General features: G+C 52.9%; 1 protein-coding gene across 4 annotated transcripts; it reads left to right on the top strand.

Annotated features, from left to right (window-relative positions):
- Positions 1-984: 984 nt before the first annotated feature.
- Positions 985-16472, top strand: Dennd4b (DENN domain containing 4B). 4 transcript variants are annotated; one of them, XM_029475425.2, is made up of 28 exons: positions 985-1037; positions 3423-3762; positions 4250-4502; positions 4753-4822; positions 5152-5321; positions 5398-5642; positions 6218-6284; positions 6376-6434; positions 6607-6751; positions 6995-7170; positions 7300-7400; positions 7742-7957; positions 8429-8574; positions 8875-9014; positions 9097-9223; positions 9912-10118; positions 10383-10511; positions 11474-11678; positions 12051-12218; positions 12708-13096; positions 13218-13340; positions 13534-13703; positions 13787-13928; positions 14108-14344; positions 14957-15083; positions 15175-15340; positions 15425-15489; positions 15582-16472. In XM_029475425.2, the coding sequence occupies exons 2-28, from the start codon at positions 3446-3448 to the stop codon at positions 15725-15727; spliced, it is 4506 nt and encodes a 1501-aa protein (XP_029331285.1). In that variant the 5' UTR covers positions 985-1037; positions 3423-3445; the 3' UTR covers positions 15728-16472. The 4 variants fall into 4 exon arrangements, with proteins under 4 accessions (XP_029331285.1, XP_029331284.1, XP_021014322.1 ...); XM_029475424.2 differs by lacking the exon at positions 985-1037 and adding an exon at positions 1254-1563; XM_021158663.3 differs by lacking the exon at positions 985-1037 and adding an exon at positions 1629-2668.
- Positions 16473-16681: the final 209 nt, after the last annotated feature.

The raw sequence follows: 16681 nt of genomic DNA, 5'->3' as shown, positions 1-16681 counted from the left end.
GATTTATTTATTTATTATATGTGAGTACACTGTAGCTGTCTTCAGACACTCCAGAAGAGGGCGCCAGATCTCATTACAGATGGTTGTTAGCCACCATGTGGTTGCTGGGATTTGAACTCTGGACCTTTGGAGGAGCAGTCGGGTGCTCTTACCCACTGAGCCATCTCACCAGCCCCGCCATAGGTCCTTTTGTGTTGCATTTTTGTTTGTTTGTTTTTTGACAGGATTTCTCTTACATAGGGCAGACTACCTAGAAGTCACACGTGCCCGCTGGCTCCGTGGCTTCCTTAGTGCTAGGGCTACGGGTGTGCGTTAATCCTCTCAGAACTTTTGTGCTTGTGCGGAAGCGCCATTCTCAGATTTAGGTCCCAAACTGGACGTATCCTAGAGCCAATACAGACTTCACCGAGGCAGCAGGAAGTCACCTTATGTGCCCTTGTTTGTTTAAGGCCCTGCCTGCTGCAGCATCAGGGGATGGGGCACCCTGACTAGCCTGACAAGTTACTCTTCTGAAGCCCTGGGTAAGGAGAGGCTGGTCCTAGGTCACAGTTGTTTCTGTTAGAAAAACCTCACCTCTCCTGGAGGTGGCTATTCCCAGTGTCGATGCTTCTAAAGAGAAGTAAGCAGGTCTAGCTGGCTTGCTTGGTTTATGTTTGGGGGACCTAAGCAATCTTCTGTTCTGAGGACTGTATGCCGATTCACCCATTTCACTGCTCCATTTGGGTTATCCGAAATATATCCTTGGGAGACAACCATGTTCCACGAAGGCTTGTTAGACTTCACCCAGCATGGTGAAAGGAGTGCTACACCTCCACTATTCGGCTTCATGCCTTTCTTCCTCTTTTTCAATGTTCTTGTCATTTCTCGAAAGAAGAACTGAGAGTTTCTGGCTCTGGCCAGTGGGTTCTAAACGTGGAAGTGGGGAGTCACCTGGGTTTCCCAGGTCTAGATCTTCAGGGCCTTCGCTGTGGCACAGTGGCCACATCTGACGGTAGGGCAGGACAGGAGCACCAACTCTGACTTCGGGGCCATCTGGGGTCAGTGTCTTGCTTTTTCCTCCGGGTGGTGGGAATCCGCTTGGTTGCAGGGGGCCCTCCCAGCCACCAGGGGTCGCCCTGCAGGCGGCAGGGTGTTGGGCCGGCGCTAGCCAGGGTCACGGCCGTAGGCCCGGGTGTGTGTGTGGGTGGGGGGGAATAGCGGAGGCGCCTGCGGCTCCTGGGGGGGTGGGGGGCGGGTATGAGTGGAGAAAGCAGGGCGCGCTGAAGAGCTTGGGGTACCTAGCAACGTGGGAGCCGGGAGGACCGCGCGGCTGGAACTAGCGGTGTGGTGTGGCAGCAGTCCCCGCGTGGCGCAGCGCGCGGGGACGCTGGGACCGCCCAGATCTTCTTCCACTGTGCCCAGCGCCCTCGGCTGCTGCTTCTTCCTTCAGCCCGGGCGCGAGCGGCTCCTAAGTGGAGTGCGCCATGTCCGGGGCTGGATAGCAGCCCAGCCGCCCGCCGGCCCGCCAGCCCGCCCTCAGAGCCACCCGCCAGCGGGCCGGCTGGGGAGTCCCAGGGCAGGCAGGTAGGGGCCGGACCGGGCGGGGCGGCGGGCGGGTTAGGGCGGGCGGAGGGCGGGCGGCTCCAGGGACTGTCCCCAGCTGTTCTACGCTGCGCATCTGGTTCCGCTTCCTCCCTCCCAGAGAAGTGAAAGTGGAGGGGAGGGCGCAACCCAGAGCTAGCTAGCTGTGCTCGACATCCTACAACCTGGAGCTCCCGCGGGCGCTCAAGCCAGAGCACCCCTCCTTCCCGCCTGGGTCACGCGGCTGCTGGCGCTGCTGCCGTCACGTCCTCGGCAGTCCCTGCGCGCGCTTCTCTCGGCCCTCCGGCCTCTTGCTCAGCCACCTCCCCCGCGGCGCGCCCTCTGCCCTAGCCCCGACTTCCCGTCATTCGGCATGTGGGCGTTGGGACCCAAAGTGGCTCAAGTGCCGTTGTTTTCCCCCAAGGGAGAAGGGGCTGCATTCTATAGGACTCTTCCCTGGCTGGATAAGGGAAGGCCTGGACACACAAGTCCTGTTGATCCGGGACCACCCACTTGCCTATAGAGGGTCTCATCTAACGGCTTTTGCCTACTGTCTTGGAGCCAGAACTACTATTGGCCTGCAGTGGATGAGACAGTGAGCTGTGTCCTGGAGTTAAATCAGGAGGCTGACGCTGACTCCTGGCTTCACCTCTCAGATGTAGAGAAGCTCAAGCTAAATTTAGCTTGAGTTGGGGCATGTGTGTCCAGAGGCCAGGTTGAGAAGACAGTCGGCTTGGCTCTAGTTCTCTGAGGAAGAGCGGGAGGTTAAGTAGACTGTGCATCCTGGAGACATTAAAAGCTTCCCTGCCTTGCACAGGACCCTTAGTGGGAGGTCTGCGTTGGTCTGATGCTGTGGTGGCACCTTAAACAGTACTATCCCCCACCCCACCCCCAGCGATACCACACACCATAGGCTGACTTATGCTGAGCTAGCGACAGCTTCCCCTTCGCAGCCATTTCAGGAAGTAACCTCCCTTCCCCTCTGAAGCACTCTCTCAGCCTCTAGCCCCTCGCAAGCTACCCGCCAGGCTTCTTCCCGCCTTCAGCACCCTGGGGCACCTCAGGACTCTTGGGGCTTCCACTCCCCAGGGTCAGGCCATGGAGGCAGGTGAGATAAGTTACCAATAGGCTGTTGTGGCCCCGATTCTGTCTGGGGCTGGGTGGCACGGGCATGGAATGACTGGAGCTGTCTCCTACAGTCCCTTTGTGCCTAACTACAGACACCTAAGGATCCTGGAGATGGGAAAGTCCTGGTTGCTTGGCCAACTAGGTAAAGTTAAGCTAGAAAAAAAAGGATACTTGAAATCTGATGAGCAGAAACTAAATCTTGAGTTTTGCAGGCCTTCGCAGGCATCTGTGAAGTCTTCTAGAAATGAAAGGATGGGTGCTTTAAGAACATTAGCTGCATCAGAAGGTTCTTGTGCTGTTGCTACCAGAACAAGAGCAGAGACCTTTGACAAAGCAAAAGTTGGTGTGATGTGGTAGCCAGAGTGAATGATGTCATTGCAGGCCATTACAGAAAATACTGTGTTCTCTGAGATGTAATTGTAGCGGGCAAGGAGAGGCAGGCCTTTAAAGGAATAGGTGAGGAATATGTCAGTTGTGTGTTGTAGAGTGGAGTTTGGGTTCTTTGGGGAAAAAGGGCTGATGTCACTAAGAAGGAAGGACCTAGTGGTCTCTAAGGAGCTGTGGTGGAATATGAGAGTTTGGTGATGTCACAGGTGGAAGAATTCATGATTGGCTGATCATTTATCCTTTCCTTAGAAGAACTAGGAAGAAGAAAGAAGGTGGGGGGTCCACTAGTGTTGCCATGGGAACATTAGCCTCTCTTGCTCCATCTCTTCCTCCATTGACCATTCCAGATGCAGTGAGTGAAGCGGGGGCCATGGCAGAGGAGCGGCCTCCCCGGTTGGTGGATTACTTTGTGGTGGCTGGGCTTGCAGGAAACGGAGCGCCTATACCTGAAGAGAAGTGGGTTCCTGAGCCTACCGGACCCCTGCGCCCTCCCCGGCCAGCTGAACCTATTACAGATGTGGCAGTCATCGCTAGGGCACTGGGCGAGGAGGTGCCCCAGGGCTATACATGCATTCAGACTTCTGCAGGTGGCCACCCCTTGGAGCTCAGTGCTGGGCTCCTGGGTGGAACTCAACCAGTCATCTGCTACCGCAGGGGGCGTGACAAGCCCCCCCTCGTTGAGCTGGGGTACGTACCCCTATCCATGCTGGCACTAGAGGAAGCTGGGAGGGACCTTTGAATGAACTGGAAGAGGTAGGGATATGGGTCAAGAGGAGGAATGTGGGGACCGCAGCGGAATAGGCTAGAGGTCAAGAAAATGGGCTCACTGCCTTTGCTGCGGCTTGTTGGCCAGCAACATTTCCTCATCTGCAAAATGAGGATAGTGGCTCCTCTCTGGCTGGCTCAGAATATTAAATGAAGTAACCCGGGTGAGGAACTTTGCATAGCCTGTTGGTTCTGAGTGCTTACTCTTGAGAGCTATGGTAGATATGGGTTGAAGGGATGGTTACTGACTGAAGGGATCCTAGAGCACAGACCTAAGTAGTGGGCTATACTACCAGGGTTTGACAAGGCTAAGAGAGCATGGCAGGTTTAGGAGACCAGGTAGGAAGATCTGGCAGGATCCAAGTCTCTTTCTATTCTGACCCCTTGATGTCTCTACCCTCTGTGCCAGGGTGTTATATGAAGGGAAGGAACGACCCAAGCTTGGGTTCCAAGTGCTTGACACGACACCGTATAGCCACTCAGCCAATCTGGCCCCTCCAGGCCCCGGGCACCCCCGCACCTACCTCATGTACCGGCGAGCAGCAGAAGGGGCAGGGCTGCATGCCCTGGGCATCACTGACCTCTGCCTGGTTCTGCCCAGCAAGGGTGAGGGTACTCCTCATACTTACTGCCGGTTACCCCGCAACCTCAACCCTGGCATGGTGAGTGGTACTGAGGTATTGAGAGCTGAAACCTGAAGAACTAGTATAAGGGTATGGACATGGGGCGGCACAAAAGGTGTTTGGGGGGCCGAGGCCGTTGACACCAGGCCAGATCAGAAGTGACTTGGTGGGAGGACTGGAATTAGCATCTTTGAAGACAAAAGATAACTGAAGGGTGGTAGAGAGAAGATGACTCCAGAAATAGCTGTTAGTGATGTGTCTGCTTATCTCTTGTCATTTTTGGGGACAGTGGGGCCCAGCAGTGTACCTGTGCTACAAGGTAGGCCTGGCCAAGGCCAACACACTGGTGTATGAGGCAGGTGAGTGGCTTCTTTTTATGTCCTACCCTTTGACCCTCTGGCAACTTCAGTGACCCTAGAACTTACATCCCTTTGCCACTTAGCCCTTCTTTGGGATACTCGAGTTTCTTTACCTGGAATCAAATGGACCTTTCGCTCTAATATGTACTGGTTTTTTTTTTTTTTTTTGGTTTTTCGAGACAGGGTTTCTCTGTGTAGCCCTGGCTATCCTGGAACTCACTTTGTAGACCAGGCTGGCCTCGAACTCAGAAATCCGCCTGCCTCTGCCTCCCGAGTGCTGGGATTAAAGGCGAGCGCTAATATGTACTCTTAATTCTGCTGGGGTATAGAGCTGCTGGGCCGCTACCCAGAGGAAGACAATGAGGCTTTTCCGCTGCCTGAGTCAGTCCCTGTCTTCTGTCTGCCCATGGGGGCCACTATCGAGTGCTGGCCTGCCCAGACCAAGTACCCAGTACCTGTCTTCTCCACCTTTGTGCTCACGGGCGCTGCTGGTGATAAGGTAGGTATGTGGAGTGTGGTAAGGGGTCCACATAATGCAGAGGGGACCCCTCTGATTATCCCTATATCCCCACCAGGTGTATGGTGCTGCTTTGCAGTTCTATGAAGCGTTCCCGAGGGCCAGGCTGTCAGAGAGGCAGGCACGGGCACTGGGCCTGATGAGTGCCGTGGAACGGGGCCGGGCGCTGGGAGGCCGAGCTGTGCGCAGCCGGCGAGCCATAGCTGTGCTGTCCCGCTGGCCTGCCTTCCCAGCCTTCCGAGCCTTCCTCACCTTCCTTTACCGCTACTCCGTCTCAGGCCCCCATCGTCTGCCCTTGGAAGCGTGAGCATGGCTCTCCTGACGCTGGGGGGTTATAATGCACTAGAGAGGATAAATGGGAGACACTAGAATGGAATTGGGGGAGCTACACTGAGCACCTAAGGGACAGTGACACAGTACCTGGTTATATAGTTTGTCCATTTAAACTTCTGGCTAGCAGTAAGCAGAACCTGGAATCTAGCCTGCATTTGTTAATTGGGTCTCGGATAGACCTGTGTATGTCCAACAGATATATATTTTGTTCATTCATTCGTCCATTCATTCATTCATTCACTTATTTATTTACTTTCTTTTACTTTTGTTTTGTTTTGTTTTTTGAGTACTTACTTTTGAGGCAGGGCTCACTATGTAACCCTGGCTGGTTTGGAATTCATTGTGTTGTAGATATGTGCCTCCATTTCAGGTAAAGTGATCTCTTTTCTAATACACATAAGGCCTGTGTATAAAGCTGGTCCCTGTCAAGAGGTGGGCTTCAGGGAGGAATGAGGGTCTTGAGGCTAGAAGTGATAAGACTGTGTGGGGTGACAAGACCGGGGACAGATTGGAGAGTCAACCTCACCCTTTTCCTCTCTCCCTAGGCACATCTCCCACTTCATTCACAACGTCCCATTCCCGTCCCCACAGAGACCACGCATCCTAGTGCAGGTGAGAGGTGAGCCTAGGGCCGGGCTGGATGGAAGGAGAGGAGTTGGCAGGGACTAGCGATGAGCATCCTGACCTGTGGCTCCTCTCCCAGATGTCTCCCTATGACAACCTGCTCCTCTGTCAACCTGTCTCCTCACCCCTGCCCCTCAGGTATGTGCCTCAGTGGTGGGGTCGGGGGAGGCTTTGACATGAGATATAATAGGAGATACATGGGCCTCAGATGACTCTAGCTGTCGAGATCTTTGCAGACTAGCCCTGGTGGTCTGTGTCCAGTGTCTGGGAAAGAGTCTCTTGTGACCCTTTATCCTTCTGCTTCCTGCAGTGGTGCTAGCTTTTTGCAGCTGCTGCAGAACCTGGGCCCAGAACTGGCTATTACATTGCTGCTGGCTGTGCTCACAGAGCACAAACTGCTGGTCCACTCGCTGCGGCCAGATCTGCTCACCAGCGTGTGCGAGGCCCTTGTCTCAGTGAGTATCACGTTATCTAGTCTGCTTCTCCAGAACTACTGTCTTTTCTGGTGCCCCCTCACCCAGATCTGGACTCTCCTCCTTCTCCTTCCGTAGGGAAAGGGTCTTTGGTCTTTCCACCTGGGTACAGTTGTCAGACACGGGATCTTTCTTCAAGATTAGCTCAAAGGCTTCTTTCAGTAGGCCCCTCCTCCCCAAGGCCAGTGCCCCATACTCACTGGTTCTCACTCCTTCATGTTTCAGATGATCTTCCCTCTGCATTGGCAGTGCCCCTACATCCCATTGTGCCCGCTAGTGCTGGCGGATGTGCTGAGTGCCCCCGTGCCCTTCATTGTGGGTATCCACTCCAGTTATTTCGATCTGCATGACCCACCTGCTGACGTCATCTGTGTTGATCTTGATACCAACACGCTCTTCCAGTAAGGGGCTAAGTACCATCTGAGGGCTAGAGGAGAATGGATATCCAAGGGCTGATGTGTGGGGTTTTATTGGCTCAGAGAGCTTTTGGTAGAAGCCCCAACATCCTTTCTCTGTATGTTCTCTCTCAGAAAGGAGGAAAAGAAGCCCCTCTCTGCTAGGACCCTGCCCCGAAGACCATACAAGCTTTTGCTGGCCACACTGACAAATCTGTACCAGCAGCTGGACCAGAGTGAGAAGCTGGTGGGCTTGGGAGGATGGAAGCTGTTGTTGGCCTCAAATCTGCAGTTTGAAGGGAGGGTCCAGGGGGCAATAGACCTTCTCTGAAGTGGCTGAGTTAGGAATAAAATGAAGCTAGGAGCAGGGGTGGGGAAGCAGCATTTCTGAGCTTACCAAGGAGGTTGTGCATCCCACTGGAGAGCCTTGAAACTGGTACCCAACCATAAATTTTTGGCCACTCCTGGTGCAAGATCTGTCAGAAGCTGGTGGTGAAGATGAGACATTTGTGTGAAAAACAGAGTGAGACAAGCCCCTCAGTTGCTACCCTTGACTCTCAGACATATTGTTCCCCAGCTTACACTGGGCCAGAGGAAGAGGCCTCCCTGGAATTCCTGCTGACAGACTATGAGGCTGTGTGTGGCCGCAGGACTCGCCTGGAACGGGAAGTCCAGGGAGCCTTCCTACGCTTCATGGCCTGTCTGCTCAAAGGTTACCGGAACTTCCTCCGTCCTCTCACGCAGGCCCCCTCTGAGGGGTCTCGAGATGTTGACAACCTTTTTTACCTTCAGGGTAAATAAAGAGGCTCTGTTTTGGTTTGCAAAAGGATCAGAGGGAGGGTGTGGTGGGGGGGGGGCAGGGTTCCATGGGAGGGCTGGGAGGAGTAAATTGCTCCTTCCTCCTCCACAACTCTGGTTTTGGAGGGAATAAGGGTATGTGGGTGAATGTGTCCTACTGTCTGGGATCCCTTAGCATAACATGAACGTAGTCACCCTGGTAGTGAGCAGCAGCCATGAGTATAGCTTGACGAGGGACGTGCCCATTGGATAATTCCCAGTCTGCAGCAGTAGATAGAAACAGACAAATGCAAAGGACTCCATGGAGCTATAGTGGTGGAGAGCTAAATTGTTCTATGGGAGTGCTGTGAGAGCCATAGATCCTAAATGGCAAGAGCTAAGAGCTGGGTGCAGGGAGGAGATGGTTGTGAGCAGAGAGCTGTGGTAACCATAGTAACCCCGTTCCTGACCCATCCTTACCCCCTAGGTTTCCTCAAGTCCCGGGAACGCTCAAGCCACAAGCTGTACTCTCAGCTGCTGCACACACAAATGTTCTCACAGTTCATCGAGGAATGCTCTTTTGGCTCCGCCCGGCACGCAGCCCTGGAATTCTTTGACTCTTGTGTTGACAAGGTAATGGGCAATATCTCCTCTGTGTGTGCCAACTGACCAGTGAGTTCCTCCTACTTGTCTCTGTTACCCTCAGGCCACTAACTGTGTTGTCAGTGGTGACAGTGTTGGCTGGAATCAGGCACAGTACAGCCTGTGCAGCCATACACGGTTCGTTTACTTTCATTCCTGACTCTGCACCTCCAGATGGATTTCTAGGACTCCTTTCCTATGACTGCGTGTCTCTGGGAAAAGCCATCTTCTGGGTACCCTGGCTCCCTTCCTTGCTCATCTTCTTAACTGTTATTCTTACCGTCTGTCCAGGTCCACCCAGAGCAGGAGAAGCCTGAACCAACACCCTTAGTGGAGCTGGAGGAACTATCAGGAAGTGAGCTCACTGTCTTTATCACGCCCCCAGAGGAACCACCCGTACTGGAGGGCAGTGAGTCTACTCCTCAGTACTGGTAAGAGGGTCTTCTATCATCCTGCCCCAACGTCCCATGCTTAGCCCTGTGCTAACTGTCTGCATGGTCTCTGTCCCTCCAGTTATGATGGGTTTCCAGAGCTAAAGGCTGAGCTATTTGAGTCTCCTCAGGAACAACAGGGGGCCCTCCCTGTGCCAGGCCCATCCCGGAGTGCTCCCAGCAGTCCTGCACCTCGCCGTACCAAACAGGTAACTGGCAGTGGGCCTTGGAGGAGAACCTGACACAAGGGCAGTTGCTTCATGGTCAGATCAGGATAACCATGGTGCTTATGCCATAAAGCTGCTGGGAGCTTGGCACATTAACAATAAAATAAAATAAAATAAAATACTTAACAACCAGGTATTGTTGGCACATGCCTTTAATCCCAGCACTCGGGAGGCAGAGGCAGGAGGATCTCTGTGAGGCAGCCTGATCTACAGAGTGAGTTCCAAGACTGCCAGAGCTACGTAGTGAGTCTGTCTCAAAAAACAAACAAACAACAACAAAATGCTGTACAAACATTAGCCTCTGTTAGCGTGTCATTTGCCCTCCTCCTCCTCATCTTCATCCCTGAGCATTCTGGGGACATGGAAGCTGGCTACATCTTGCAAGGTGTTCACTCGTGCTCCAGGGCCAGGCTGCTTGACCTACTGACGTTCCAGGGAGGGTTGTAGCTTCGGCTGTGCCTCAGTCCTCCTGCCTCCTTAGAACACAGACCCTCTCTCAGGAAAAGTGTTACTTCTCACACTGACCGGTAATCAGGAGGCTGATGCAAGATGTAGTGTTTGAGTTCAGCCTAGGGTATATGACAAGACCCTATCTCAGAAAAATATCAAAATAAGAAAAGATCTGCCTCGGCATTATATTTATCTTGGTGTGTTTCTTACCCCCACCTAGGAGATGAAGGTTGCACAGCGAATGGCACAGAAGTCAGCCACTGTGCCTGAGCTGTGGGCCCGGTGCCTGCTGGGTCACTGCTACGGACTGTGGTTCTTATGCCTGCCTGCCTACGTGCGTTCTGTACCCTCCCGGGTGCGTGCATTGCATACGGCCTACCACGTGTTACGGGAAATGGAGAACCGCAAGGTGGTGCTCCCTGATGAGGTAGGCACCCACGCCCTGCGTGTTCATACCCGCCTGCGATCCCAGCCAGGATATGCAACTGGAGGGACTGTGAGAAGGGAGAGGTGGAGACCGGTTAAAGTGGGTGGGCAGCCCAGGGTTGAGTAGCTTCTCCATCAACAATCGCAAAGTGCATAGGCGCAGTGGAGACTGCTGGGAGCCCGCGAGTCCTGGGAGAATTGGAAGGTTGGAAGAGGATGCTTGCTGAGACTTGGTCTCCTCTATCCTGTGCCTCTCTTGGCCTAGGTGTGTTACCGCGTGCTGATGCAGCTCTGCTCACACTATGGGCAGCCCGTGCTGTCTGTGCGAGTCATGCTAGAGATGCGACGGGCAGGCATTGTGCCCAACACCATCACTTACGGTTACTACAACAAGGTACTTAACTGGGGGTAAGAGGTAGAATGGCAGTGTATACTCCGGCCTGTGTGGGGAGGGTACTCTGAGAGCTGCTGCTGTCCTCATTCCTTGGAGATTAGGCTTGCAATTCCACCTGGTCCTGTAGCCATTGTCAGTCTTTGTGCTTCTTTGTTGCTTTGCACAGAGGGTTTTGTTGGTTTGTTTTTGTTTTTTCAGACTTAGCTATTTTGATTCTTATTTACAACAACCTTAAACTCCATGCCATACTGTTCCAGATTAATTATAAATTTTAAATAATTTTATCTCCTCAGTGCCCCAGGGCATAGAATGGTCATTTTCTATATTACAGGAATTGAGGTTCTAGAGAATTAAAAAATTTGCCCATAAGCATGTTAGGGAGTCAAAATATAAGCAAATTTTTATCCAGAATTCAGCTTCTTTTTTTTTTTTTTTCTTTTGGTTTTTTTCGAGACAGGCTGGCCTCGAACTCAGAAATTTGCCTGCCTCTGCCTCCCTAGTACTGGGATTTAAGGCGTGCGCCACCACGCCCAGCTCAGAATTCAGCTTCTTAACCATGATGCTAAACTGTCTTCTGTTTTTTTCAGATAAAAAAACCTAAATAGTCAAATAGTTGAGGTAATTTCTTCAAAGCTATTCAGTTTATAGAGTCTAGCTGGGCATGATGATACACAACTTTAATCCCAGCACTCAGGAGGCTATCTTGAGTTCAAGTCCAGCCAGGACTACTTAGTGAGACCCTGCCTAAATAAGTACATAAATACTTAAACAAACAAGTAGAATGGTCTAAATATACTTTTCCCCATTACTACTGACCATGACTCTTCGCGGCTTTTGTTTCTGGGTGAGCCACTGGTCAGACAGTCCTAGACAGCAAGTCTGGAGAAAAAGGTGGTCCTTGGGGTTCAGGACAGGCAGCAAAGGCATCACTAGGCCATCCTGGCCATCCCTGTGATTGGCAGGCTGTGCTGGAAAGCAAATGGCCATCTGGTACTCCGGGTGGACGCCTACGCTGGGCCAAGCTCCGGAATGTTGTCCTGGGGGCTGCTCAGTTCCGCCAGCCCTTAAAGGACCGAAGGCAGCAACAGCAGCAGCAGCAGCAGCAGCAGCAGCAGCAGCAGAAACAACAGGTGGCCGAGAAGCAAAAGTCGGGCAGCTCTCAGACAGGTGGGTAGGGACTGGCAAGGTAGCCTTGGCTCCCGACATGATGGTTCACACCTGCATCCCTAGCACTGGTGGAGTTAAGACAGGATAGCTGATTGTTGCATACCTTGTACTATATAGTGAGGTCCAGGCCAGATTGGAACACATAGTGAGACTTTGTATCAAAAGAAACATTTTTTAAAAGACAGAGCTAGATGAGGTAGTTAGATTTCAATGGGAGAGAACTGGAAAACTGTAGGGGCCTTTCTGTGTGTGGATAAACCACATGTGTTTGGTAGCAGAGGTGTAGAGTTCTACTTGGGAGAAACCTTCCAAAACCCTGGTCCACCCAAGAGACTGCTTCAGTCTGCGGCCAAATTCCCCTGCTTTCTACAGAGCCCTATCTGGAGCGCCCCTCCCCAACGCGCCCTCTTCAGCGCCAGACCACTTGGGCTGGCCGAAGTCTACGGGAACCCTCTTCACCCACGGGACGCCTGGTCAAGAGTGGTAGCCTAGGCAGTGCCCGTGGGGCACAGCCCACGGTGGAGGCTGGTGTGGCTCACAGTGAGTACCCTCATCTGACCTCCCTCCTCTTCTCACTGAGTTTTCCTAACAACTTTTCAGCTAGAGAGGAGAGGACTAGAGCCACTGTTAGGCTAGCTCCACGTTAGTGGCCCTGTAGGCTCCGAGGCAAACTTGCCCAAATGTTATGGTGAGTTGTGATTGTAGAGGTTGTGGCTTTATATAGTTTGCATTTTCAATGAGTGTTTTGCTTGCATGTATGTCTGTGCACCACTTGTGTGCCTGGTGCTCATGGAAGCCGGAAGGAGGCATCAGATCCCTAGGAACTGGAGTTATAGTTGGTTTGTGAGTTGCCACGTGGGTGCTAGGAGTTGAACCCAGGTCCTCAGAAAGACAGTGCTCTTAACTGCTGAGCCATCTGTCCGGTCACTGATGCTGCAAGATGTTTGGCTGCAAGAATTGTGTTTACTCAGGAATGGAGCCGCTGCAAGAGTGCCAGGCTCCATCTTTCAATTCTCTTTTGACCTGCAGTGATAGAGGCCTTGGGGGTCCTGGAACCCCGCGGATCACCTGTGCCTTGGCAGGACGGAAGCCTCTCAGACCTGAGTCTGACAGGGGAAGAAATGGCACCTGGAGGCAGCCCTGGGGGCTCAGGCTCCGCCCTGAGTGCCCAGTCCACTGAGGCCCTAGAAGGAATAAGTGGGCGGGGTTCCAAAACTAGTGGATGTCAGGAGGAGGTGGGCACTCCCAGAAAAGGGCTGGGTGCCCGCCTCCAACAGCTGCTCACCCCTTCCCGCCGCGCCTCTGCTTCCCGCATCCCCCCACCCGAGTTGCCCCCTGACCTGCCTCCTGCGGCCCGCCGAAGTCCCATGGATAGCCTTCTGTGGCCCCGAGAACGCCCCGGATCCACTGCTTCTGAGGTAGCCAGGAGGGGAGGGGCCGATGACTGGGAGAATGCCCTAAAGGTGACTCTGAGAGTGACTGGAACCAGCATTTAGATTGAGAGGAACTAGCTGATTGTGGTTTCTTTTATAATGACAGAGCTCTGCTTCTCTGGGCAGTGAGTGGGATATCTCAGAGTCTTCTCTCAGCAGCCTGAGTCTCCGCCGTTCCTCAGAGCGTCTCAGTGACACCCCTGGGGCTTTCCAGCCACCCTCTCTGGAAGTGAGCATACCTCTGTCTACACAGTAGTGCTGGAACACACACAACTTATCTCCCTGGAAAGGCAGGAGAGGGGGGGGGGGGAGGTGGAAGGAGGCCTGGCTGGAGTTTTGAGACGGAAGGGACAGGGAAGGGCATGGGCTTTGGGGCACTGGAACCCAATGAGGCTCATTTCCTGGGGTCTCCTTGTCTACAGATTCTGATGTCTAGCTGTTCCTTGTGCCATGCCTGTGATTCCCTGGTGTACGATGAGGAAATCATGGCTGGCTGGGCACCGGATGACTCTAACCTCAATACAACTTGTCCCTTCTGCGCCTGTCCCTTTGTGCCCCTGCTCAGTGTCCAGACTCTTGATTCTCGACCCAGGTGCCTGGAGCAGGGCAAGTGTTATGGGAGGGATAGGCAGATGGTGCTCCGAGAGAGCTGACGCTCCCCGCTGTTCCCTGCAGTGCACCTAGTCCAAAGTCTTCCCTTGCTGGTGCCAGTGGCTGCAAAGATGCTCCTGCCCCTGGGGGTCCTGGCCCTGTGCTCAGTGACCGGAGGTTGTGCCTTGCCTTGGATCAGCCCCAGCTCTGCAATGGGCATATGGGGGTAAGACTGGGCAAGAGGACCATGAAGAAGTGGGGCATGTGTTATCTATTGAAGGGCGAGATAAAGGGGTGCCAGGCAGACGGGCATGGAGGAGAAGGGGCATCGCTGGTGTATTGAGAGGCAAGCTCCTGGTTATGGGCCTTTAGTATGTACTCTGTCTGCTCTCCTCCTATGTGCAGAGTGCTTCCCAGAGAGTTGAGAATGGGGCATGGGCGTACCTGAGCCCTCTGGTGCTGCGTAAGGAACTGGAGTCCCTGGTAGAGAATGAGGGCAGCGAGGTGCTGGCGTTGCCTGAACTGCCTGCTGCCCACCCTATCATCTTCTGGAACCTCCTGTGGTATTTCCAACGGCTACGCCTGCCTAGTATTCTACCAGGCCTGGTGTTGGCCTCCTGTAATGGGCCCCCACCCAGCCAGGTCAGTGCCCTGACGTAGTCCTTGTCTCCCGACTGCTTCTCTCAGCTCCTTGTCTCCTAGTCTTGTCTCTGTCCTTGGCAGTGTAGCAGAGCACAGGCTGTGGAGTCCCTTGTGCTTGGCCATTTTGTCAGCACACTTACAACTCTGACCCTCCGTTTTATAATCTGTCAAATAGCACAAGCAGTGACCTAACAGGACATGTTCTTGATATAGTGACTAGTACCTAGAAAATGGCTTACGTTTTTCTGTTTATTCCACCAATATTTGCTGCATACATATTAGGTTTCAGGTGCTAGGTATATAACAAAGTGAAACAAAGTCCTTACTCATAAGACCTGGGAGATAAGAATTTCTTTCCCTTGGGGCATGGTGGCTCTTGTCTTTAATCCCAACACCCAAGAGGAGGCATGCCGTTAGATCTCTATGAGTTCAAGGCCTGCCTAGTCTGTTTAGTGAGTTCCGGTCTTCCAAAGCTACATAGTGAGACTCTGTCTCAAATAACAGTAACGGCAAAAGTAAGTTCTTTCCCTTTTTTCCTTTATTATCTCCAGTCATGTCTGTCTGTTTCTTGTTCTCTGCCTCTCATCATTCTGACCTTGCTTCCTATCTCAGCTCTCCCAGGGACCATCTCCATGGCTAACCCCTGATCCAGCTTCTGTGCATGTGCATCTGATGTGGGATGTCCTGACCCCTGATCCCAACAGCTGCCCACCTCTCTATGTGCTCTGGAGGGTCCACAGTGAGTTGGTACTTGATGTAGGAGCTCATGGGCTAGGCTCCTCACCTAAAGAGTTTGGTGATCCTGGTGACCCTTCCTTCTTTTCATCCAGGCCAGATCCCACAGCGGGTGGTATGGCCAGGCCCAGTACCCTCATGTCTTAGCTTGGCATTACTGGAGTCAGTGCTGCGCCACTTCGGACTCAACGAGGTTCATAAAGCTGTTGGGCTTCTGCTGGAGACACTAGGGCCCCCTCCCACCGGTCTGCACCTACAGAGGTAGGATGCTCTCATCTAGGTGACCCTTGGACATGTCCTTTGTACCTTTCTTTGACCCCCCCCCCCCCCCCATGTCTACTACAGGGGAATCTACCGTGAGATCTTATTCCTGACCATGGCTGCTCTGGGCAAGGACCACGTGGATATAGGTAAGGGTACAGTCAGGTCCTGAGGAGATAAGGGATTTGAGACCAGGTATGAAAGGAGGTCCTAATGCATCGGTTTCCATCCTCTATCCTAGTGGCCTTCGACAAAAAGTACAAGTCTGCCTTTAACAAGCTGGCCAGCAGCATGGGCAAGGAGGAACTGAGGCAGCGGCGGGCACAGATGCCCACTCCCAAGGCCATCGACTGCCGAAAGTGTTTTGGAGCACCTCTGGAATGCTAGGGACCCTTAAGCTCCCCTCTCCAGCCTTGGGTGGAGAGGTGCGGAAGAGTGGATTCTAGACATAGCCTGACTCCCTGTTCCCTTCACAGAGGAATTGGGAACAGGATGTTCAGCCATAGGCTCCAAGTGGGAATAGCAGCAAGAGGGACTCACTGTTACCCAAAGTCACAATTCCCCTATCTCCACCCTGCCCTGTTTGTTCATGCTGATGTGGGGGAGAGCTAGGGAAGTTGACACAACTCCGTCTTTCTCCATCCCATTCCAGGGTCTCCTTTCCAGGGTCTCCTCAGATCCGCAGTGCCCTGGTAGTCTTAGAAGTTTTTGTTTTAAAAAACAACTGGAAAAACTCAGAGCTCCTGAGCCTTTGCCCTGAGTGGAAGGGAGGAATTTCATTCCCCACGTCTCTTCCCTGACGTTGCTAAAGGAGCCCAAGGCGATCTTAGTGTTGTATTCTATTTAGTTATTTATTCTGAGGCCACAGCTCCTATACTTATGGGAGTCTCAAGGAGCGTGAGAAAGAAGGGAATTAGATTTGTAGCACCTTGAGAGCCATGCACTGGGACCCAGAGGAGTCCCAAGCTTCCCTTAGGAAGAACTGGTGCCTCTTCTAGTCCTGATCCTTCTTGTCCACTCCACCTTGGGGAACACCTCTCCCATCCATGGCCTTGACCTGTGCAATAAGGATTGTTCTCTGCAAAGTTTTGTTGGATGTAAATATAGTAAAAGCTGCTTCGGTCTTTTTTTTCTTCTGCCTCCTGTTCTCTGGATTTGGGGTGACACCTTTCTTTTCCTGGCTGCACATTCTCTTTTCTGCCTTTCCACATTTTGTAACCATCAGGTATACCCTACTTTCCCTGGCCACTTGATATATTGGGAGTTCTCTGAGTAGAAGGGTGAATCCACTGCCGGCTATGGCAGTGCCAGTCTGCGTGGCACTTCCGGCCCTCCCACACA

This window comes from Mus caroli, unplaced genomic scaffold (assembly GCF_978045245.1).
Source record: "Mus caroli unplaced genomic scaffold, Mus_caroli_1 scaffold_3, whole genome shotgun sequence".
Lineage (NCBI taxonomy): Eukaryota > Metazoa > Chordata > Mammalia > Rodentia > Muridae > Mus > Mus caroli.
This window is presented reverse-complemented; position numbering and strand designations above follow the sequence as displayed.

What these genes read in the sequence shown, in the direction of transcription:
- Dennd4b (XM_021158663.3), top strand. An exon ending in CATCGTCTGCCCTTGGAAGC is followed by an intron (nt 5,643 to 6,217) that starts GTGAGCATGGCT and finishes CTCTCTCCCTAG; the next exon opens with GCACATCTCCCACTTCATTC. An exon ending in GTACCAGCAGCTGGACCAGA is followed by an intron (nt 7,401 to 7,741) that starts GTGAGAAGCTGG and finishes ATTGTTCCCCAG; the next exon opens with CTTACACTGGGCCAGAGGAA.